General features: G+C 42.6%; 1 protein-coding gene across 1 annotated transcript in view; it reads right to left on the minus strand.

Annotated features, from left to right (window-relative positions):
- The window catches only part of PELI2 (pellino E3 ubiquitin protein ligase family member 2), an 80,511-nt gene extending 58,038 nt beyond the window's left edge, over positions 1-22,473 (minus strand). Inside the window, exon 1 of the mRNA XM_072864898.1 lies at positions 22,293-22,473. Within this exon, the coding sequence (XP_072720999.1) occupies positions 22,293-22,369 (77 nt within the window). The 5' untranslated portion in view covers positions 22,370-22,473. The remainder of the gene's footprint in view (positions 1-22,292) is intronic.
- Positions 22,474-23,851: the final 1,378 nt, after the last annotated feature.

Consider the following 23,851-nt stretch of genomic DNA (forward strand, 5'->3'; position numbering starts at 1 on the left):
TGGCAAGTTCCTATTTTCTACAAGTCTTGTAGGAACCTACTTGACTACTTCAGAGATCATCAACAAGTTTTGAATCATTTGTGGGATGGCTTGTTACACAAGCTTTTTTGGTTTGATTTTTAAAAGGAATCAGGCTTAGCCGGTGGCAAAGAGTAAACGAGACCTCTGTTATTTAGGACAAAAGCCCTAAAAATCTTGACCTGCACCTCGAAAAGTTAGACTTCAACTCAGGGAAGTTACCCCCAAAATTAAGGGGAATATCTACTAGCTACCAGACACAGAAGCTGCTGGATGTAGATGATTTTCTTTTTTTTTTTTTTACAATACTATGAAAATACAAACCATCAGAAAACTTAAATACTTCTCCATACCTATGCAACCTACCTCCTAAAAGACGACAAACTGAACAAGTCTTAATTGTCACAAGCAATATTTCCTCTGGACAAAAAGGAGTAATTTCACTTTGCTTTCCTCACCTACCGTTAACAGTTCTATTGCGCGCCTCATCATTTTTAGATGCAAACCATCCCATTTCACAGACTCAGCTTTAAACAGATGACATGCTACAGTTCAGTTGTTACCATAGCTCTAAAGGGGGAGAAAAAGCACATCTTTGCTGTGCTAAACAATAAAGCTGCGGAAGTATTAGCAAGAGTTTTCACTGTGAAGTCAGACTTGAGTGAATTTTTCCTTTTAAGTACATTCTGATTCCATGTTTGGTATCATACAGTAGTATATACTCAGCACGTATCAAAAATTCAGTTTGTGCTTACACCGTATTTTTACCACCACTGAACTAGCGTGGGCCAACACTGCTGCCAAAAGCAGCAGTCCCACCTTTCATTTGCTATTTTGTTCCTGCTACTTCTCTCCCTGGTTCACGTGAAGGGGAAACAAAACCAGATTTATGCTTTAAATTTAGTTTTAAACCACATCAATTCCTCTCTCTGCAGTGCACTGCAAAGCCACAGAAGCACTTACATCAGCAACCAGGGAAAAATGGCACAGAGGGCAGGAGAGATTCCTTTGGAAGTATTGCAAGTCTACAGTTATCATGACATCTACAACATAGAAGTCTAAAGATACATTCTTCACCTTGACAATATCCAGCCCCAGAGCTTTTCACGACTGTATGCTGAAGTCCTGACTAACTGGAAAGCCCTCTTCTGCTGAAGCAGCCAACATTTACTCCCTTGAACACAGATTAAAAGGAAAAAAGCCACATGCCAGGTTATATCAAAACGCAAACAGAAAGCTTCAACATATGCAACACTGACAACAAAATAAGTGAACTTGTGCCTCCTTTTATGTTATACCACTGCCAGTATTTCATCATACTCTTTACACCACCCCACTTGAACAATTCGTTTTGTATCTAGGAGAACTGATGTACTATTTCAGCAAAATAACTTGAATGGTTTGGGATTCTCTTTTTTTTTTTTTAAAGACAATTATTTATTCCAGTTATATTTTTCTGTACCAGAGCTTCATAAAACAAGCAGTTGCTGCCTGCTAATTATCTGAGAATTTCAGTGAAATAGGACAGTGAAGTTATTCTCAAACTTAATCTCATTGGGAAATGCTGCCAAATAGGAAAAGCAAAAGGTAAGTAGTACTTCTGTACCAACAGGACTGGTTTATTTTCTCCTTTGAACTCTATTCTCTGGTACTGTGTACCAGTAGTACAGATATTAACTCAATATGAATTTAAGACTAAGCTTAGTCTCCAGCTGATTACTACATGCATCAATTTCTGTCTCAGAAGCAGCCTCTAACACCAGAGGTATTGTTACTTGTCAGCCTGTTCCTGTGGTGAAGTTTTGGCAGTGAAGCCAAGACTACTTCTTGAACAGAGTAGTGCTCCACAGATGACTACAACAGATTACAACACCACCACTTCATGTTGAAGTTTCTTGGAGGTTGGAAGGAGGGTACTGTTGTCCTCATCATCATCCCCCCGTACTCAAAAACTCATTCTTCAGAGGTAGCTCAACAAGCCTAGACTGACCAGAAGGTTCCCTTCTGTCTTTCAAAGATGCACTTTCCCCATTGCATCGCATGTACCTTTGGCTAAGTGTACAGTTGCTTCCTCATCACAGAATGAGAGAAAACAGCTAGATGGAACTTTAAAGAGCCACCTAGTCCATCCCCAACTCGAAGGCTTGATCCAGCCCATCCATGACATTTCCATTTCAGTTAGTCTGGAAAATCCTTGTTTCAACATTTTTAGAGTTAAAACTCTCCCCATGCATGCAGCAAGGGAGATTCAGGTCAAAGCAAGTCTCCTGCACTTCCTGCCAAATCCACCAAAGAACCTAAACACCCTCTTCTCTTTTCCTTTTCACAGCAGGCTCACGTGCTAGAAGATTTGATTCCCGTCTGATTTTTCTTTCTTTCTGAAGGAAAACATTTTAAGAAGTTACAGCAGCAAACTAAAGTAGCCTTAAGTAGAGTTTTTGTTACTATAACAACTATAGCAATGAGTAACTCATGGGTAAGCAAAGGGCTTCCATCCTTTGAGTAAGAAGAGCCACCGATCCAAGACCTTTGGTTTATGCAACCTTGGAGGAAGTCCTGAAAGACAGTCCCACCTCAGACTCTGCTGGCTAAGACATCTCTATAGGCATAAATGCCTCCTAATCACTACCAGCAGTACAGCTTCATGAAGTAGTCTTCCTGCAGAGCAAGAAAATCCAAACCAGCAAGTTCCAAAGTCCCAAATAATCTCATCTCTTTCCCCAATTAAGAGCAATGTTTTTGCATCTGTGAACTTGATTATCCATGAGAAAGGTATGTTGGAGTAGTTAAAAAAATGCTGATTTTGGCCACAATTATTTATATATTTTTTGAAACAAGTGGTTGTTCTCACAACTTGCATCTGTGAAGTCATTTTACTCTCACAAAACAGTTTAGGAAGTATTCCCTTCTCCAGTACTTTTGGAATACTCATTGGCATAGTGATCAATCCTGTGTGTTCACCACAAGCCTTCTCTCCCCCAGCACCAAATTTTAGCACTGCCTGCCTCCTTTGCTGCCACCTGTACAGTCCTAGGGCCTTCAAAGACATTGCAGTGGTTCAGGGAAATGCAGCCTGACCTGATAACCCCTACAGTTATTAGGCAGATTTTTCAGAGAAGGCTGATTTGCATTACTGGCTAGTGATTAGGGGTTTTTTGGTTTTTTTTTTAGCTACCCTTCAAAAGTTGCTCCTAATTGCTCCTGCTACCATTAGGAACCTAGCAGTCAGCTTGACCAAAAGCTGTATACTATGCTTATGGTGCTTTTATGTTCAAATACAGCCAGCCTCTTTCTGATCAGAATCAGAAGTGTGGATTAGCTGAACACATGGCTAAAAGGCTATGCACGCCATGGAAAAAAAAAACAAAAAACACAATCAACAAACTTTCAGAGGCACCTACAACAGATCAGATAAGCTAGAACGTACTTCCCTCCTTCATGGGGTATACAAATTAAGTAGAACCTTATCTACTGAAAACACCGCAAGAAATCACATGTGAAGTAGCTGGGGTTCTCCAGGGTGAGCTTACTTCTCCCTTGGCATTCTGGTTTATGGGGAAAAAGCCTGTTTCTTAGGGGAAAAAAAAAGCCTGTATCTGGCCTCTTCTTGTTCCACCACCACCCCCTCCACCCCCCGCCAAGTGATGAAAGGTTCTGGTACACTACAGTTCAGATTAATTCGTAGGCTGCTTTTCAAACTATTCCACTCCACACATTCCCTCCACTGTCACCAGGACTACCCTGCTATTATAACAACTGGAACACAACAGTTAAAAAAAACAACCATCAAGTTTGTTTCAGGGAGAATATTTATAGAAAATACAACGGACTAATCCTCATGCATGTTTAGCTTATGTAATAAGCAATTCAAGAAAACATACACCTGATCTATATTAACTTCATCCTATACAAAAAGTTGAAGGATGCTATTGGCTTGCAAATAACAAACCAATTGTTTAAGAACTGCTTTTAATCAGCTTTATTTACACTACACATCCAGTTTCCTTCAAAATCCCCAAGCCTCTCTGCTATTTTGATACTCTTCCTGTCACTGATGTGGGGAAAAAAGTTATAGAGCAAGAAAATATGGAAGCAAAGTAGCAAATACAACCAGTCTCAAAGTGAAAGGCACAGGAGTCGGGGCTTTATTACTCTATTTGTAACATAAGACAACTGAGATCCTGTCAGGAGCATAGTTTTGACACTCGTGTAAACTAGCTGGTATTTCTTCTGGGGTGGGAGGAACTTACTGTAGAAGCTTCTTATAACTCTCTCTGACCATATTTTTCTGAGCAAGTGGTTTGTTACTTGTCCCAGGTTATTCTTCTGGAAAGTAATTTGTTATTTCTGCTTTTGTGAAATCAAAGACAGCAGACCCTTGCCACCACTTCTGAAAGATGTAAGTTTCTGTAGAAGTTTCAATTGGCATTGTAACCTTAGTTTAATTAAAGAAATTCAAGATCTTCAATTGCATGTGTTAACAACATGTGGAAATAGGTATTTCGAGAGGCAGTAATGGAGGACATTTGCTGCATAGGCTTCTGCAAGACAACTAAATAAGCAGCACGAGAGTTTGATTAAAAGCTAATATTCTAGAAGAGCCTAAAGGAGCATACTGATGCAGACTACTAGAGCAACAGGATAGGCTTCAATTAAAGTAGTCAAGTAACGTGACAGCTCCAAACAACTTAATAGCTGAAAACCTATATGGGCAGCCCAGTTAAGCACTACAGCCAGAGAAAGGAATGATTATAGTCTCACCTACGACACAGATTTCTTCGAAGCCATCCATAACCATGATACTAGTAGGGAAAAAGAGCAGCTACCTTTAACAGGAAAAAACCCCACCCAAACCCCACATTTAAGATACTATCATACCAATTCCAATATAAGTAATATGGCAGAAGAGCATTAGAATGCAAGGGGTTTTCCTTTTAGAATGCAAAGGGTAAGGGAATCTGTTCTTTCATATAATGACTTCCTTAACAATCCTTATTTCCAACATTTTACTGCTCCCCCCAGCATTCATTTAACAAGGAGGCAATTTTATTCAGTGCCTTAAGCCCATCTCCAAAGCTGTCAACTAAAACCATTCACCACTGCATAAAACCAACAATGCTAGCGCACAGCAAAATACAGGGTATAAACTAATCAAGTTCATTTCAAAGCATGCTTTTTATTCTAGCTAAAAGAGCGTAAGAGGTGGGCAAAGCACCATCTTTACAGAATCTTCTTTCCAACCCTAAACCTCTCATACTATAGACGAAATGCTATTCATCTGAGAACTATCTATAATCTAGCCAAATGCCACTGAAATTGTTTGATACGGCATTTTGTTAACCTAAATACAGATAGATACGATAGAAAGCGAGATCTAGCTTTTACTGCATTCAAAACAAGTCAGATAAGCACAAAGTCTCTTGCAAAGGGAAGTACTATGCACAGCTGGGGTTTGATGCAAGGGGAGAAAGAAGTGAAGGAGGAAGACTGTTTATCCAAAACACCAGAGGCTTAGGATCCACACACTTTCATTTGGAAACAATTTACAATCTTCTCTTAAATACCAAATTAAAAAAAAAAAAAAAGGCTGAAAGTGTCAAAACTAAGACAAGTTAGACTTCATATAATGCAAGAGGACAAGAGACCTCAAAACACACCTGCCCTGACATACCAAACACCAACCTAGCTATTTGTGCTTCATACATAGTTCAAGGTGCAAAAACAAGCCGTTTAAATTTTAGTCTGGGGAATGAATAGTAATAACACCATGTTACATCTGAAACTTCACTACATTAAACATTATGGAGAAACTACATTTGATTCAAAGGACCATTTGGGCCATTAAAAAAATATGCACAATTCAGACAATTCATTTCCTAAGCAATCAAATGCTTTCCCTAACATGCTATCAAGGACTATGTGACAGTTCACATTTTCATAAGAAAAAGTGATAGCTTTCTTATAACTTCAGTTATCCTCCAAATACAAGCAGTTGTAATATCATTTTTGTGACTCCACAGACAAGAAGTTCCAGGATGTCTGTTACTTACAGCTTTTTCAAAACACTCAAGCATGACAAGAATCTTCTTAGGTTTGTTCCAATATCATTTAGCACAGAGGAAAAGATGGAATTTGCATCCATTTTGTGAATATAGCTGATCTCACAGGCAGCGTACTAAATAGAAAGTAAAGCACTCAATGACTGTATCCTGACCTGCAGCATCTGTGTCAAATCCTATCAAGTTTAACATCCCTTTTATTTTCCCAGGGAAAAAAGACAGCCTTACAAATGCATAGCCCCCTGTTCAATCTGCTTAACAGAATCCCAAATGTTTGCCTCAGACAGAAAATAAAGAATTGGGTTTTCTTCTTTGTAGCACTTGCAAGCATTACTGCCTCTCTGAACAGAGCAGCTTCCTTAATATCACTGGTGCTGCATTATCGACTGCAGCACAGACCGTCAAAGGCAAAATAATCTACCACACAGCCTGCTCCAAGCAGATTTAGAGCAGGTAAATAAAGAAAAAAACCCAAAGAGTTACCTTTCTGCCTTCTAGCACCCAGCAAGATCTAGAGGTTGAAAGTTTCCAGATGGAGGTTATTTTAGAGGGCTGCTGCACTACCACCTAGTTGGACCAGATGTACCAACCTAGCCGAGAATCATTCTGTGGTTCGGTTTAGCATGTAGTATTCAGCGTGAATTATTGTCAGAGGTTCCCGCTTTTAATTCTTATTCTCCAAACAATATAAAAAACAAAAAGAACAGGCATTCTATGAGGTAGATGTAGAAATAAAACCAGCAAGACATAAAGAACACAAAGAAGGCTGGAAGAACTGCACAGCACTAGAAGTCTGGAGAGCACCATGAAGCAATGCAGCATCACACCCAGAACAGCTAGCAAGGAAGCCAAGCAGTTCCTATTCTTTGGTAACAAGCGTGTTACATGCCCTAAAAACCATACAGGATAAATTTTTCTTCATACCCAGTTTTAAAGAACTACCTGAAACCTACCCGATCAGTGTGTGTACCGTAAGTACACAAGCATCACAGCACAGCTGAAGCCGTGGGTTTTTTTTTAAGTCTTAATAAACCAGAAATTAACAGTGCAGCAATGCAGAGAACTAGACTTCAATATATCTTCTTCAGACTTAAAACACCCTGACAACTTACTAATCCACAGCAACCTTGGGTGTTTGCTTTTATCATAATCCATAACAAAGTTAATCAGTCACTTCTAACCAGGAAAATATTTTGCAAGGCTGTTAAATATTTACTGCTCGTCAGCAAAACTAATTCTGATCTATATAGCTTTGCGATAGCAAAGTGTTTCAGTTTTACACTTTTTCTTTCCTTAAGAGGACTTCCCAAAATGTTACCTCAAATAAACATTGAGCCTTTACAGGTCTTGGAACACCATCACAAATATTTAAGAATTACGAGGTATTTGCACGCACTTACCGAGAATGAATCAAAGTCACAGAAGTGATGTATTCCTGAAGTTTTTTATTTCTAGATGCTCAGAGATTCTGATCTCTAGTAAAATCTCACTCTACAGCTTCTTGCAGCAACTGCTTGAACAAGAGATTTTGCACTACTATGGTCTTCAGATGGGAAGTTACGCCGTTCTCGGTGATGCAGCAAGACACACATTTTATGCAAGTTAACTATGCAAGACTGTGTTTATATACAGATGCAACCACTGAAACCCTAAAGCCACACTGAAGGCTCTGTAGAGGTCAAGTTTCTTGAAGGACCAAAATTTTCACTTAGTTTATTTGCAGTGCTAATCCAGCCTGCCTGCTTCTGGTTACATACTCCACGAACTGAAGTTTCATAAAATTTGCATTTATACATGCCAACAGATATTAAGTAATGCGCACAAGTGGCACAATGGTTTGTAGAACAGAAAACAAGTTTAAAACCACATATAGTTCTGCCTCAAACTTTTTCCTTTGGAAATCCAGCTCTTCTTAGCCAAAACCCAGAAAGACAGTCAGCATACTATTACTATTTTTGTTCCCCAGCTTTCAAAAAAAAGCCACCCCATATGCTTCTCTATTTATCTGAATTTCTTTGATTTTAAAGGCAAGGAAGCCCTATGGGGCAAACCGGACCAAGAAAACAGAGGATCTGTTTAAAGCAATGTTTCCCAAAGTACAGGCTGTAATTCCAAACAGCATTACAGGACTTAAACATAGCATTTGCAATCCAAATGGAAATTCAGCTGTAGAAATAAAGCCCAAGACTGAAATTGGAAGTGGATTCCCCAGCAAAGCATGTCTGAAAAGAGCTAGTTCAGAGACATAGAAATCAAGTAACTGATTACAGCTGGCTGGCTCAAGGGATTCCCTTTTGCCCTAACATTTTTATACCTGACACCACTCTTCATAAGGGCACCTTGGCCATGATACACTGTTTTCAACTGAATAGAGGAGTAGTACGATACAAAGAAATTTTGCATCCCACTCCCCTGCCAGTGCATGAGGATGCACAAGTACATATATAATCTCTCCCCTTTTTATCTGGGTTTCGCAGATACCTAAATTCTCACCTCTTCTCCCTCTCCCAGCTAAAGATACTGCACACACATTTTAGAGAATACAGAGCACATTCCCTTGCTAGTCTGTCAATACTTTAGCATTATACCCATAAGAATATCTGTGAAGGTCTCCCACAACTGTTTTACTTTCCTCTTACAGCCCTATCAAAAGCAGAGGAAAGAGCTACAGCATTTGCTTCTATTATGTAGAAATCTCTCAGGCGAGAGATGCCATCGCTCTACCACCTTGGAGGGTAGCAGAAGATAAGAATGACATACAGAAACACTCACATCCTATCAGTCTGTTTCAATATCTTTGTCTGTAAAACTCAGAAGTAAATCTTCTGGAACTGCCCATTATAACAGAACAAGCCTGAAGTCCACTAGAAAGGCATTCACATCTGGACAAACTCCAAACAAACTTCTCCTTTCAGAGTTTTGGCCAAGGACAAAAATCCTCAACTAAGCTATTTTACAACCACTTGGAAAGGGAGACTTTTCACATCCAAGAAATTTAACGTTTATGTTGAGTAACACAGAATACTAGTTTTAGTTCTGAACTGAGCTCATACATGAGAGGCAAAAGTATGAGCCTGCTAAACTACATGGGACATTATTTGCAATTCCTGAAACAAAGTTCCAGGTTGTGTTCAAAATGCCTCCAAAAAGCTAGTTATCCAAGAAAAGCAGACACTCAGAGTTATTCTTCAGGGACATCTTTTTCCACTGAAAAAGCAAAGATGAACTGATCCAAAGCAAAAGTACATACCACCACCAGACCTATGTTCTATACTGAGTATTTCATGAGGCACACTTACTTAAGGCTTTTCTAGTACCCCAAAAACAAACAGAAATTTTTTCATCCCAAGGCACTGTGCTGAATTGTACATACAACACAATGAACATTTACTATACAGAAGTCTTATTCGCAAACACCTGTGACAGACCTTATGGCATGGCCCAGGCTGCCACTAGGATTACAACACTCTTCTACATCCGAACCTCTTCCCCATAGTTAGTTGCAGTGCCAGAACATTTGCGTCCGTTCCCATTCACTCAAAGTTGACATCCCACTATTACTGCAGGCAGTAGGGGTGAAGGAATCGTAGTGACAAAGAGAACAATCAAAAAACAAGGGATTTTCATAAGCCAGAGAACCAGCAAAGCATGATTTCCTCTGGGTACATGTCTTGCAGTTGGATTCCTTCTTTGTCTACTAAGGTGACAGCTCCAATTGAAGCTTCTCCTCAGAGGTGAGAATCATAGCCACATGGATTCCCTGATGTCTACCGAGGCGGGGGTGTGTGGGGGCTCATTCATCACACAGACTCTCCTCAATAGAGCTCAAACAGCATTGGGAGGCTTTGGAACAAAATCAGTACAATGCCATACTTCATTTCCAGTTACAGACTACAACCTCACCTGTCACTACATCTTTCTGTAAATCACAGAGTATTCATCAGAGGCAGATGGAAAATGACTGGAATAGGGAGCTAATAGTGCCAGCAGAGTCGGAGGATGCAGCGTCCTCCCACAAGAAGACTGCCTAGACAGCCAGGAGCAGTAACTACCTCAGACATCCGACTTCACTCCAGCTGTTTGGGTCATCACCCCAAAACTGACTACCTTGTTCTGCCCCTACCCACCATCTGCCCTTTGCAGCCTCAAAGAGGCATCAGATCCTTAAACAGTTCATCCCACACCACTTACATACAAGCGGTTCCAGAGGCTATGAGCAGTTACCACAACCAGTTTGAGACAGGCACTTGTTTAGAACTTCTCTAGGTTTTAACTAGGCTTAATTTATGCCAAGACAAACTGCACACCTGAACAGTCACTACCTGGACTTTTTTTTCTTCTAAAGCAAAGAAAGATAAAACAAAACAGACAATAGGAAGCTGAAAGATCCTGTCAAATACTGCATGCTATACCACTTATTTTTTTTTTATTTTGACAACAGCTGTCAAACCCTGCCTAGGTCTGTACAACAAACAAAACTCCTCTTTCTCCAAAAACGGGCAACAGCATATGTAAAACCTAGGAGTGGAAGAAGGAAGAAAATGAAAAGTTTAGATTATCCCTAACCAGACCACTCTTTAGACTTAGTCATGAATGTAGGTGGGAAGTTACCTTCATTTAAGTGAACAAAAGACTGCTTACAATCACTTACATAGGCTTCACTTAGTTCGTGCACAAGTAGGAAGGGGGGAGGAGGGAGGTCACTTTGCACATCTGGTTTTAATGAAGGAGTTGTTTTTACAAATGAATACACTTATTTTCTGGATATTAAAGAGCATCATACATGCTTATCTACCAACATTTCTTTTAGTTTAACTCAACTAAGTGTTTTGCTCCCTTGACCTATGCATGACAAACTCATCTTTAACGAATTTCTCTAACTCTACATAGCACGAAGCATCACACTTTTACCATCTGACATATTCATAACAAATTTCATCAGTTCATAAAACCGAGACAGCTGGTTTTTCTCAGCTGCCATCTCTGCCCAAAACTTACAAATCAGCCCCATACGCTTTCTGGCTTGGGTCTGAATAGAGTCTGCAACTGGAATCTAGCCAACTCCAAATCCAGTTCCTTCCTTCCTGCCTGCCTGCGCTGGCTACAAAATGCCCAGCGGAGAAAGAGCAAATCACTTTTGCCACAGAAAAATCTGCTTACCCTTTAACAAAGTATTATTTTACAATTGTTCTCTCTATGCTGAGAGATTTCCACTAGGTAAAGCCTTAATATAAACCAGTCTCCTCCAAGGATTTTAAGGTGCAAACTAGCAATATATGATCAGAGGCCAATTCCTGAATTGAATTTAAAGTCACACTGCACATAATAAACTAGGAGGGTACGCTGAGCTTGACTTAGACCCTGCTAATCACTTAAACCCTGGCTTTGCTCACAGAGGTAACTGTACTTTATATTTTGTAGTCTTCCTACATCCTTACATGGAAAGGTGTTTGCTGTATTACACTAGCCTCTGCATGCTGGAAACTCAAAACTTGCAATAAAACTAGACATATAGCACTCAAGTATTGCAGCTGGAAGCGTGATTGTGCAACTAAAGAGATAAGGCAGGGCTGAGCCAGCAATGTAACAGCAGTATTTTATGCTCAAACATTGAAAGTAAGGCACAAAACAAGAGTCAAAAGTTAAGGCTCTTTCCCTCTGACAGCCAGCAGACTGTGAAAATACTACCAAAAAATGGCTTATTTATCTCTCAAAGGCAAAAGGAATAACATATTTAGAGCTTTTGGGAAAGCTCTGTCAAAGTACAGGGGCTCACTACCAAATAGGGTCATTTAAGAAATGCTTTTGGAATCGTGGAAAAAAATTGCAGTGCACATCCCTAAAAAAACAAAAGAGTAGTTTGCAATCTGTACCCTGGCAAGGGTAGCAAGACATCTTACCTAAGAAAAAAGAAAATCTCACCACAGTCAGTAAGACTAAAGCATTGCAGCTTCCACAGACACTGCCCATGGAAGCACGCTCCTGTAACCTCTAGGAACACCAGTACTGTCCCAAGAGCAGCTGGCCTGCCAGGGGTGTTTAAAGGCATCTCTCGTGTTATAGACTTTTCATTAGTCCAGCGAAGACCAGCTAAAGACAAGAGAGGAGTAAAAAACCATGCAAGACTCATCCGTTTGGCTATTGCCAAACTTCCTTCTCCAGATTTAGCTCTGAAGGAAGAAGTTACTCAGTGGCTCAAGTCAACCAAAGCTTGCCTCCTCATAGATCTGCCCTAAGACCAATTTGTTCCATTTGCCTAATTTACTGGTAGTTTTTTGGCAAAAATCACTGAGGTACTCACAGCCCATTTAATGAAATCTTCTGGCAGAATCAGATTAGGAACACTCTTATGAAGAAATCCTCTGTCTCCACTGCTGTTCTACCAACCAGAGAGGGTACAGACCTGCAGCAAGGCACTGGAACTTCTCCCATCACACACATGGTTCTGAAATAAGACTTCTGCCCGCAGCCTCTGACAAAAGGCCACACACTAAACTCATGAATTCAAAACTCACTCCCTGATGCACCAGGAAACTATTTCAGCAAATTTTAAGATCCAAAAAGTAATTCAAAGTAGGTTGTACACATCTGTTAGCTGAAAGGTTAGGACAACTAATACATAATGAATCCTACCTAGTCTAAACAATTCCTCTCCAATGCCAAAATGATTTTTGAACCCAAGTATTGAGATTCACAGCTGCTTGCTCTCAAAGATCACGCATGGACAGGAGGAAAGCAAGTTGGAAGTACAGCAACATTTTGCTTTATTAGTCAATATTCCATAAAAAACACGGTCATCTGTGAGATACAGAACCCGGTCACAGGATGTGCAGGGAAGCAGGAACCGTACAGCTCTTAGTATCTTTCAACAGCTCGGTCTTTCCTATGAAAGGAGGACATACACACACTACTGTTTCAAAGGCTACTACTCCACCATTACTAAATCAGACATCGACAATCAAAATAAAGTCATGCTGTTGCACATGAAGAAATACAGCTGTGCTTATATCAAAGTTTCAGCCCATTAACTTCTGTGTCTAGACTAAACAGTTCTTTCACTCTTCCTAAAGGCACGCGCTAGAGAGTTTGCACATTTGGTCTCCAGTTTATTTGTAATACGCAAGAGGAGATTTAAGCTTTTATATGCTTCAATTTGTTTAGTTTACTTTCATACAGTGACTAATTGTCTTCACAGGCAGTACCACTTTGTCTTCATCCATGACATTCACATGCCTTAAGAGGATACACCTCCTCAGTTTGAAGCCTACCTGTTTGTTTAGGCATTACTAAAGCCATCCAGTTTGAAGTATAAACTTGTTTCACGACAGTTTATGAACTTACTGGATTCTAAAATAAAGATAGCATACATGTTCGAGGGTGCAGAGTAATTTGAAAGCCTACTAAATGCATCACTGCAGTTGAATACGAAGATTGCCTTCCAAAAGTGTTTATCTGTTAGAGAGAAAGACTATGCCAACACTTCTCCTTTGTCCTCAATTCCCTGAATGAGCAGAGAAAACAGGATAATTTTGCAACAACAGCGAGCAGTTAACATGACAATAGTCAAGGAGAAGACCATAACGCTTCTTGGCCTTCTTTTTAACTTACTACAGCCCAGCTATCTCTAACTTTTCTTGCTTGTCCCCATTCCTTGGGGGGGGAGGGCAGCATAGTAAACTCACATTTTAAGTTAGTATTTGTCTCGCTGTGCAACTGGCTGCTTTCATGTCTGTTTAATACAATTAGTTGCTACACAGTAATGTAGCTATATAATTGTTGATATAAGCCATAAATACGACAGATGAACATTAGGTCTTTATTGCCAAACACTTCATAAGGGCACGCGTGGCCTTTGTACCATTCCCTAGCATAGGAAGTCTTCTGCTACGTTAGATTAGGAACAGTCCCACATCTACTTCATCCTTCTTGAAGCATGCTAGTTTTACCTCCAGTGAGGTCAGGATACGCAGTGTGCCTAAGTCCAATATTAAAGATTATATTGTTAAATGGGGGAAAAAACCCACCTAAAGCAAATAACTTCCAGAAGCATGAAACAGGACTTGCTTACTTTCCCTCCCTACAGGAGAAACAAATTGCTATTGATAGAAGCATGCCTAATAGGTCCTTCAGCAATCGGCACCTTCATATCATGCCTAATCAAATTGAGTTCATCTCAAAACCACTTTGCTTTTAATACAACAAACCCTTCAGCATTGTAGATGTTGTCTGTATCCATTTTCACAATTGCTGTTTATAATATCTCTCACCTATACGACATTTCTGTTGCGAAACAGAAGAAAGCTTTTAGCTGAATTATTCTTTCTTCGCCATGAGCTAATAACTGCTGCTACTACGAAGCTGCATACACACTTCTGACTGACCTCACAGGACTTCATATTCTAGCTTTGGAAGAACTGAACAAAACTTCAGTGCAAAACAGCTGATACTTGCTATTTTTAGGAACAGAAGTTATACTAATCAGAACAAGTAAAAGCTGCACGTAGACAATGCAAGCCCAGTGTCACCTTGTTCACATACCATTCATAACCCATGTTAACACACTGTGTCCTCCTGCCACACAGCCCCTCAGTAACAAGTTTTCAAAGACTGAATGTTTATATTACAACTGTTGAAGCTTCACTGTGCAAAGATTTCCTACAAGGACCGTCTGCTTGCATCTTAAGCTCTATTAACTCTAGCCAACAAGTGCTGTTTGTGGGAAGGGCAGTAGAAAGCTGTTTATTTTGTAGAGTCAGTCAAACCCAAAGACCAGTTACTCTCACTGCTGAACTCCCAGCACCACGATGCCTACTTGGACGTTAAGAAAACCCCACGAACAGCTTCCTGCCTGCCGCCCTTCCCCTCCCCCAGTCTGTGCTTGGTTTTAAATCGCATCACCAGAAGTGCACCCATTATATAGTCATCAACAGTACACCGAGAGCCAGCGAGAGTACTTGCACAGGAGGTCACATTACAAGGTTAAATGTACGAGTCATCACAGAAGAGGCACATCTGGTCATCCAGAGGATGCACAATGGCCTACCGCAGCTGAAGAGCTGCAACAGCACTGCGCCAGCTCTTCCCCTGCCCTCAAACCACACTAATCTGCTCCTTTGGAAGCGCCTACTGCTCTTGACTGTACTACTTGCTTAATATGATGACCGAGACCTATTCTAGGCCACCGAGTAACAGGATTAAAACAGTCTAACACCAGATGTTACTTACAGTTTGCCAGAGAACATACGAATTGGTCCCCCAAAGTACGTGAATGATGCTATGATCTCAAGACCCAGTACTAACCTGCAAAGCTACACCAGTAGATATCTAAAAGATATCTAAGAGGCAAAGGTAAGGGAGGCATAAAATTCTGAACTGCTTCTTATCAAGAGGGAAACAAGTCATCTAAAAGAAAAGCGGGACTCCTTCAGTGCAGTATTAGCATATGCAGGTGATAAAAGTGAAAAATGCAAGAACACCATTTAGTGCTGTATTTATAAAACAAACAAAATGAAAAGCTTTGCTTTATGAGTCTTTCTGGAAGTGGGCATGCTCTCTATGCCAGCATCCCCATTCCTGTCCCTCAAGGTTTAAGCTTGTGACAAGTCACATGTGAGCTTTTCAGGGGTGACCTTGAGCCGGAGTGAGAATAAACATAAGGATATTTGTTGATAAAAGGAAAAGCATCCTCAAAACAAATGAGATTTAAACTATCAAACAGTACAAAGAGAACAGGATTTGACAGCACAAAGTACACCTGGAAATCAAGTAGAGTTTCTGCTTCAAGCTGGGAGTTCAGACCGAATCCTCCTCTACTTCACTTGCCTTGCTGACCCCAGGACAAATAAGCCACAAGTATGACAGTGCAGAATAACCAAACACAACCCTAGATGACATCATGAAGAGTACTACTAAGCATGAGGTAAGACTGCAACTCTACAACATGCCAGAGGAGTCTCCTTTGGAAGGTTTCAAACCCATACTCATCACAGATACTCCAGACAAATTCAGAACCAAAGCATGTGCAGACAGTACCAACAAGAAAAACGACACGGGACAATGGCTGGTTCAGCCTACCTAAACAGCTGTTGCCTATGGGCATGTCTATAGTATTTTGCAAACAGTTGTAAAACTTCTCTGCTCGCACTCTGAACTAATAAACCCGACCTTCAGCAAGGCATGTTGGCTCAGGCTCAGTGCCGTACCATGCTCACGCAGCTTCTCATTAGCTTAGAGTACAGGAAAAGAAGGTTTCATCTTCTCAAAGTATCAAGTTGATACGTGCTATCACTACTGAGGAATAAGGACTAAGCAAGTTAGAGATCAGCATTAACTCCATAATAAATGAGTATAAACCAGCCATAATTTAGTTTGAACTGGATAATAAAAAGTTCCTGACTTCTTAGGAAAAAATCTGTTCTCGAGCAACCTTGTAATCATAGCTGAAAAACAACCTGCTGTTAAGATGGAGAATGAACTAGCTTCAGCAAGATGCTGCTTTCAGCAACAAAAAACAAATCTTAATAGCCTAGAAAGCAATTTCTAGTTTTATATGCATATTTTTAAGTAGAGTCAAGTGGACTTTCACAGTATCTACTAATTTATAAGTTTCAACTGAAAATGGAAAACTATGCATCCCTGATTCTGCCAAGATAGGGAAGGAGCAGCTATTTGCTTCTACAAGGAAGTGTATCAGTCAAAGGCAACAAAGTCTTACATTTCTCAGGCTTGTTTACTCAGAGTAAACAGTCTGTTTCCCATATTTTAAGAAAAAAAAAAAGTCTTCCACTTCTACATGTGTGACCTACTGCCTATACATGCCAAAGGGATTACAGTTTAACTTCCAGAATGCACTCAGTTTCCTTTTTATAACAAGCATTAAACATGCAGATGTTTGACGCTCTGATTTGCTTCAATAAATATAGATTCTAGCTTCTACAGTTTGACGTTTCTGCTCTCCGATTTTACATCGGTATCGAGATGCTGTGAATAAAGCCTACAGCTGGACACAAATCTGCACGCAGAGAAAGTCAAAAGTACTCCAAGGAATAGGATAGTCGCAGAGAACCAGCTCGGGTATGTTTTCTTTCTTAGCTTAAATGAAGCAAAACCTTTGCTCCATCCAGCCATACGCAAGCTTTCACTGAAAAATCCACGAATCTTTCCTCAAATATAACCCTTTCTACTATTTTTTTCTACATTGCAGTTAATGTTCTATTCAGGCACAATACTTCTGGTGTTTGATTAATCTACTTGCAAGCTCTGAACTGGCACTGATCACATATTCTCAATATGCAGCACATAAGATCCATCATAAACTAAGCACAAGACATAAAGGTCTCCAAGAAGCCACTGTCAATATCAAATAAAAAAAATAAATCAGTTTCTCCAGAACTGCAGCCTTCCAGCTATGACTGTTGAAGCAAATGATTCTCAGAGAGAATCATGACCTTGAACGTATTTAACGGGTGGCTACCATTATTTGCTATAGACGCTCCTTTAAATGAAGTCTGCAGTACATTTTTAAATAAGGCTCAAAAGCAGAACCCAAGTCACCTGAGCAGTTGCGCTAATATATCTACACCATATAGTGCAGACATTTACAGAATCATTAAACAAAGCTTCAGCTTGATATTGAACAGCAAATCCATATAAAGTCCAATATAAGTCCCCGGTTTAACGCCACAGCCAGGATGACCCTCCCTCTGCCTTCGGTCCATAAACAGAAGCAAACAGCTACCAAGGACAAGCAGAGATACCATATTGCGTCTGCATTTGTCAACACTACTGGAATACTGCATCAGCTTCTTCCTGAACTGCACAGCAAGAGATTAACAAAAGAGTTCCATGAAAAGCCAAACAGATAAGTTAAAAACTGGAAGTGTGCTTAAAAGTAGGAAACACTTCAAGGAACTTTATTTAGCCTATCAAGGAGGTAGTGGTTAAGGAGCAACTTTGATCCGTCAGAGAAAGCCTGTATGAGAAACAGGAGTCTAAAAAAGGACGTCCCTTCAGATTAACACAAAAAGACACATTTCAAATCTAAAATTTGCTCCAAGTATAAAGTGGTCCATCAATCAGAACAACTTCCCAAAAGTTACTGTAGAATTTATCACTGTAAACACAGATGAGAATTTTATTCTATTTTTTCAAAAGGTTAAATTTAAGCAGAACTACAGCCTGTTTATTTGAGGATGTCCAACAGTCCACATTAAACAAAGCCCACATAATTCATAGGGGCTTCTTTGGGCACTGCAGCCTGTAAGTTAACATTCATTTATTTTCATTGTTGACTCTGGCAAATTCATACATAAAATACTGACAGTGATTTCAAAGTGACCACTGTAACAATACCGAGTGACAGCCCTTAGTTTTGTATAGTTAGATAAAAAAAAAATATTAGATTTGCAAAACCCATTAAGTCTGTAAGACAAAGTCTTCCTCAGCTGAGGAGACGCCAAGGCTGCACCTCCTTGCTAATTTAGAGTAGCTAACAGAAGCCTTGCGTTAATAAGAAATATTACACTTCTATGCACACATCTATTAGAAACCCCATCCAAAACTCCTTAGAATTGGTTGCAATACACCACATTGAAAGTATCTAATGTCTGGTACAAAATCCTTCCATCGCTAGAGAACTCAGCCATCGACTAAAACTTATGTTTCTTGGGTATTCGTCCTCCAACTTACATCATTTTAATCAAGTGACTTTTCTGAGAAGTTAAAGCTGCCCGTCAATACCATGCAGTCCCAAAAGAAGAGAGATTTAACAGCACCAGGCCACTGGCACCTGCCTTCAGTGAAAGCTACCCCACGCAGCCAGGGACCAGCACACCAAACAAAGCCATGCTGGTGTGAATACCGTTATTATATTATAATAAATATTCTTCAGAGTGCAATTCAAAGTTGGGGGAAAAAGCAGTACTGGGAGGAAGGGGACATGACATACACCTCAAGACGCTAACCAGATACCAGACAAGCCAAATGAAGGCTACTGACAAAAAACCTACTAACACCGCGACACTCTATTCAGGTACTTGTTACTGTATTCAGTATCTCCTTCAAAACTCCCTCCAGCCCCACGTTCCAAGAAATATACAATGGGCCATTACTTTGAGAGGACTTCAAAAGAAGCTTTTTTTTCTTTTCTTTCTCAAAAAAAATTAGAATATGAATGTTTCTGCTTCACGAAGAAATCCATAGCCTTTTGTGAACAGATGATGCTCCGAGCAGATGCACACAAGCAGATTCACAATCAAGCAGATGATCTCTTCTTTACCAGCCATCTTGACCTGTCTGGCTTGATTTACATAAACTGTTTTTATTCACTACCACATCGATTATGTAAACCTCAACAAAATCTTAACCAAACAGGCACTGCCACATCACTGACAGAAAATACATAATGGACCACTGGGAGAAGGTTATTAGAAATGTATTTGCTGCAATGGCTGACTTCAAATGCCTTTGGCTTTACCCTCTGATCACATTAATGCGCAGACAAGCAATCACAACTATTGCGAGACAATACAGGAACGCATTCTGGTGGGAGAACTACCTACTGCCAAAAGAACGCCTTCCCCTTGATTTAAAGGCCAGGTATACAACCACCCTACTTTAATACTGCGAAGACAGAGTAAGAGCAAAAGATAAAGTTTTGTCATCTTAGAAAACAGGACTCTCAGCAGTTTGGCAGGTATGCCAATTTCTTTGTTCATCATCCTTTTCACCTCCTCATTTGAAAGTCTGCAGCTCAAGACAGAAGTTATTCATCAACATCACAACCAAAGCTTTTTTTCCTTTTTTTTAAACCCCACAGTGTCTCAAAACAACTTTTTTTTTTTTTTAAATCTAGCTGTGAGATCACTCTATTAATTTTAATCAAGCAGTTGTAACATGAGCTGCGATGCTATGCTTCTGCCGGTCCACAGGTCTCAGTTTCACTATAGGGAGGAGAGTAGATTTACATTGTCTTATTTAAATGGAACTCCAGATTACAAGACATTAATACAAAACAGGTATTAATAATTTTTTTTAAAATACTGAACAGATGCTTAAGCTGTTCCAAGAGTTCCTAGTCGCAAATGTTGAGTCACCAAAGAGAGAGAGATGTATGTTTGTATTATTTATGGCACTACATACAACATTTAAGACATCTCTGATAGGAAATGCAGTAATCAACTCCTAAAGCGTCAAATGGATCCTAAAACCCCAATCTTCAGTCCAAAAATGGAAAATGTAGTTACTGTAGTTACTGATGGACTGCTTCCATCACGTCTACCTGTCTCCACATCACATCCCCAAGCACACTGTGTCAGTAAGCTGTGACAGCCAATGCCCTGTTGTTTCAGGGCAGACACATACTGATCAGAGAGATTCAGCTGCCCGTTTGCAGACTTCTTGTTCAGAATCGTACTACAAGGACAAGAGGATTTGTTTGCTTTTTTAGTACATGTAACACCCAGAAGGTATAACCTCAGCAGTTTTAGAGAGCAGCTGATACTCAAATAAAAACTAAACTCCGTCATATAAAGTTTATTTAAATTTTATTGGCATGTTTCAATACACAGCAGTGAAGATCAAGACCCCTGGCAGAAGCGATAAGCTGAGATCAATGCATTTCCATATTAAAGGAAAAGCACACCACTTTGCTAGGTTAAGATCAGAGCCAAAACATTTCATACTTCTGTACTTTCAACTGCCGCTAAAAATAGTAAAGCAACAGAAAGGAAAATGCTTCCAGCTGTGCACAAAAAGCCTCTGCAGCACAACATCAATTTATGCACTCTAATTTAATTAAAGATTCAACATTATACTATGACTTTATTGTTAGAGACAGTGTTGCACAGCTGAGGTTACCCTCCACTTCCACAGCTGAAACGGTAAGAACGTTTCTTTATTAAATTTAGTTTGATATGGATGTTTCTCCCAAATCAAGTTACTCGACTTCTTAAATTCAAGTCTTTCAAGTGCCAGCTATGCCACGTTCATGGTAATAGCTGTATGTTATTCCATGGTAACTGTATCTTGACCTAGTCTTGTGATAAGAAACATTTAGCATCCCTTAAGGAAAAAAGCTACACCGTTGGACACACAAGTACCCAGTCTTGACTGCTCTTTTAATCTGCTCCCAGAGATGCAAACACTTATTCTGCAGAGGTGAACACTGCTCTTTATGAAATGACTTGACCCAAACAAAACAAAAAAATCCCGAACAAACCAGAATAAGGTTTTCTACGACCTTGCAGCAAATACGTAACAGATTCTGGGGGAGGCTGAATAACGCAGCAAGGCTGTAACTGTTCTGCTTCACAGCTGGCTTGAAACCTTTCTGTTGTATTGATTACTAAAAATTATTCCATTAACCATATGTTTCTACATATTCAACTATCAAAATCAAGCGTCTCCGATAAGGTTCACAAGGGCTCTCAGCAAGCGCGGCTTAGATGCTTCTCCCTCGTCTGCTTCTACGGTGTTCAGCAGAAAGGCTTCAAGCTTTAACAGCAGGGCAAGAACGTAATACCGAGCGGATTACTTGAAGATCCGTATCAAGCTGAGAAAATAAACATTTCCACCACGAATCTAAGTGCTTCATCCTCCTTCCCCCGCCTCTCCTCCTCATTCCAAAGCCGTCTCCCCTGCAGTCTGCACGGAGGACGCCGTCTCTCGGAGCGAGGGGAGAAGCCGCCAGGGAGAGCTCAGCAAGCGGCTGCGGCGAAGGAGCGCGCCTCGGTAGCACCTGCGAGCGGCACCGGCGGGAGGACGGGGCCGGGGGTCTCCCCGCGGCCTCGCCCGCCAACTCCGCGCTCCCCCCCCCTCCACCCCGCACGAAGTTTCTCTCCACCCCGCCGCGCCGGCCCCGCAGGCCCCGCGGTCACGGTGCCCGACAGCCCGCCGCCGGCCCGCCCTCCCGCCCGAGCCGCGCTCTCCCCGCGGGGAAAGTTGCTGGCGGCGGGGACGAGCGGCCGCCCCCACGCAGCGGGGCGAGGCGCGGGTGGGACCCCAACGGCCGCCCCGCGCGCTCGGGCGGGAGAAAGGCGGGAAGCGCCCCCCCGCTCCCTTCGCCCCCGCCGGGGGTCTCCCGCCTCCGAGCGTTACCTCACGGGGAGACGCGGCCGGCGCTGAGGGGAGGGGGCGGCCCCGCCGCTCCCCCCGCCCCAGGACGGGCCCCCGCCGCCGCGCTCCCCCCCCCCCCCGGCGCCCCTCCACAGCGCTCACCCCAGCACCACCAGCTCCCCGTACTTGACGGGCTCCTTGTTAGGCGCGCAGTGCTCCTCCTGGCTGGGGGAAAACATGGGGCCGCCGCGAAGTCTCCCGCCGCTACAGTCCCACCCGCCGCGGGGGCGAGTCCCGAGCGGGCTCCGCGCTGCGTCCCGCACTGAGCCGGCGGCCGCGCGACAACGGCCACTACACCGGGGGGGCGGGGGGAGGAGCGCCGAGGGGGACGTACCAACTCGCCGCGGCAGGGGGGCGGGAGGAGCAAAGCGGCGCCCTCCCCCCTGCCCGGCCACGCGTGGCGCCGCCCCCCCGCTCCGACTCACCGCCTGCGCAGGGGGCGCGCCCGCGGGGGGCGGGGCTCCGCGCCGCTGCGCTCCGCCCCCTTCTTCGCACCCTCCCCCTCCCCTCCCCTCCCCCCCCCACGGCCCGCCAGTGGTACGGCCTCGCTGTGTTATGTAAACATAGAGTAAAGGGGACGGGGCCGCTCTTAAAGGGGCCGCGCTCCGACGGGCGCAGCGGGGGGGCAGGGGGCGGGGCTCTGGATCACCGAGGGGTCCCGACCGCTGCCTGCCCGCGGGGGGGGGAGAGGGGAGGTGTTCTAGGTCACCTTGACCGGGGGGGATGCTGGGTTCCAGATCACCTGGGAGACTGGATCACTGTGTGGGGTTCTAGATCACTTCCTGCCCCTGTGGGGTGTCTAGATCCCGGGGGGGCTTTAAGACCCACACCTGCCTGGAGGCCTGGTTCTAGACCACTTGGGGGTCTGGGACACTTCCTGTCTGGGCTCGGGGTTCTAGATCACCTCAGGGTTCTAGATCATCTTCAGGTGCTCCAGGCCACCTCCCACCGCTGGGGGGGACAACACTCTAGGTCACCTCCCTGTGGCTCTAGATCGCTGAGGTGCTCTGGATTCCCTCCGCGGAGCTCCTAGGTCACCTCCTGCCCCGGAGGGATGGGGCTCCAGACCACCACCCACCTCCGACACCTTCCCCGCAGTCTCTAGCACGGCAGCCTCACGCGATGAGGCCACTATCAGCTTCTGCGCTTGTGGCCAAGGAATGTCCGCTCTCCTGTCTCTCATCCCTAGATGAGGACAGAGCTGCAGAGCCCACCTTCCAGCCTCTTCTCTCCCTTGTCTTCTTCGGAGGCCGCAAAAATGCCCCCCCCCCCCCTTGGTTCTTCGGGAAGAGCTTTACAAAGTCGGCGCTTCTCAATGCTCCGACTCATCTCTCCAGGAGCGACCGCCATCCCTGGCATTGCAGGTCTGCTCCAAAGTGGGCCAGGGCTGCTTTATTCCTTCAAAAAACTTACTTTCCAAAAAAAAAAGGAAAAAGTCTGGAATGAAAGCAGGTGACCGCGGTATTCCCGAGCCCACGGCTCCTCCCTGAAAGCCCCCCCCTCTCACAGTGCTCAAGCGCAAACACATTTTCACTCCATTTCTGACAAATTTGGGTGAGATAAGGCATTACGTCAAAAAATCGGTGGGCAGACAGGCGTCCGGGGGCATGTGCCCAGGCATCAAGGCCTTGTGCAATGCAAAACCGGGCTAAAAAGGCATC

Source organism: Ciconia boyciana, chromosome 6 (genome assembly GCF_034638445.1).
Source record: "Ciconia boyciana chromosome 6, ASM3463844v1, whole genome shotgun sequence".
Classification (NCBI taxonomy): Eukaryota; Metazoa; Chordata; class Aves; order Ciconiiformes; family Ciconiidae; genus Ciconia; species Ciconia boyciana.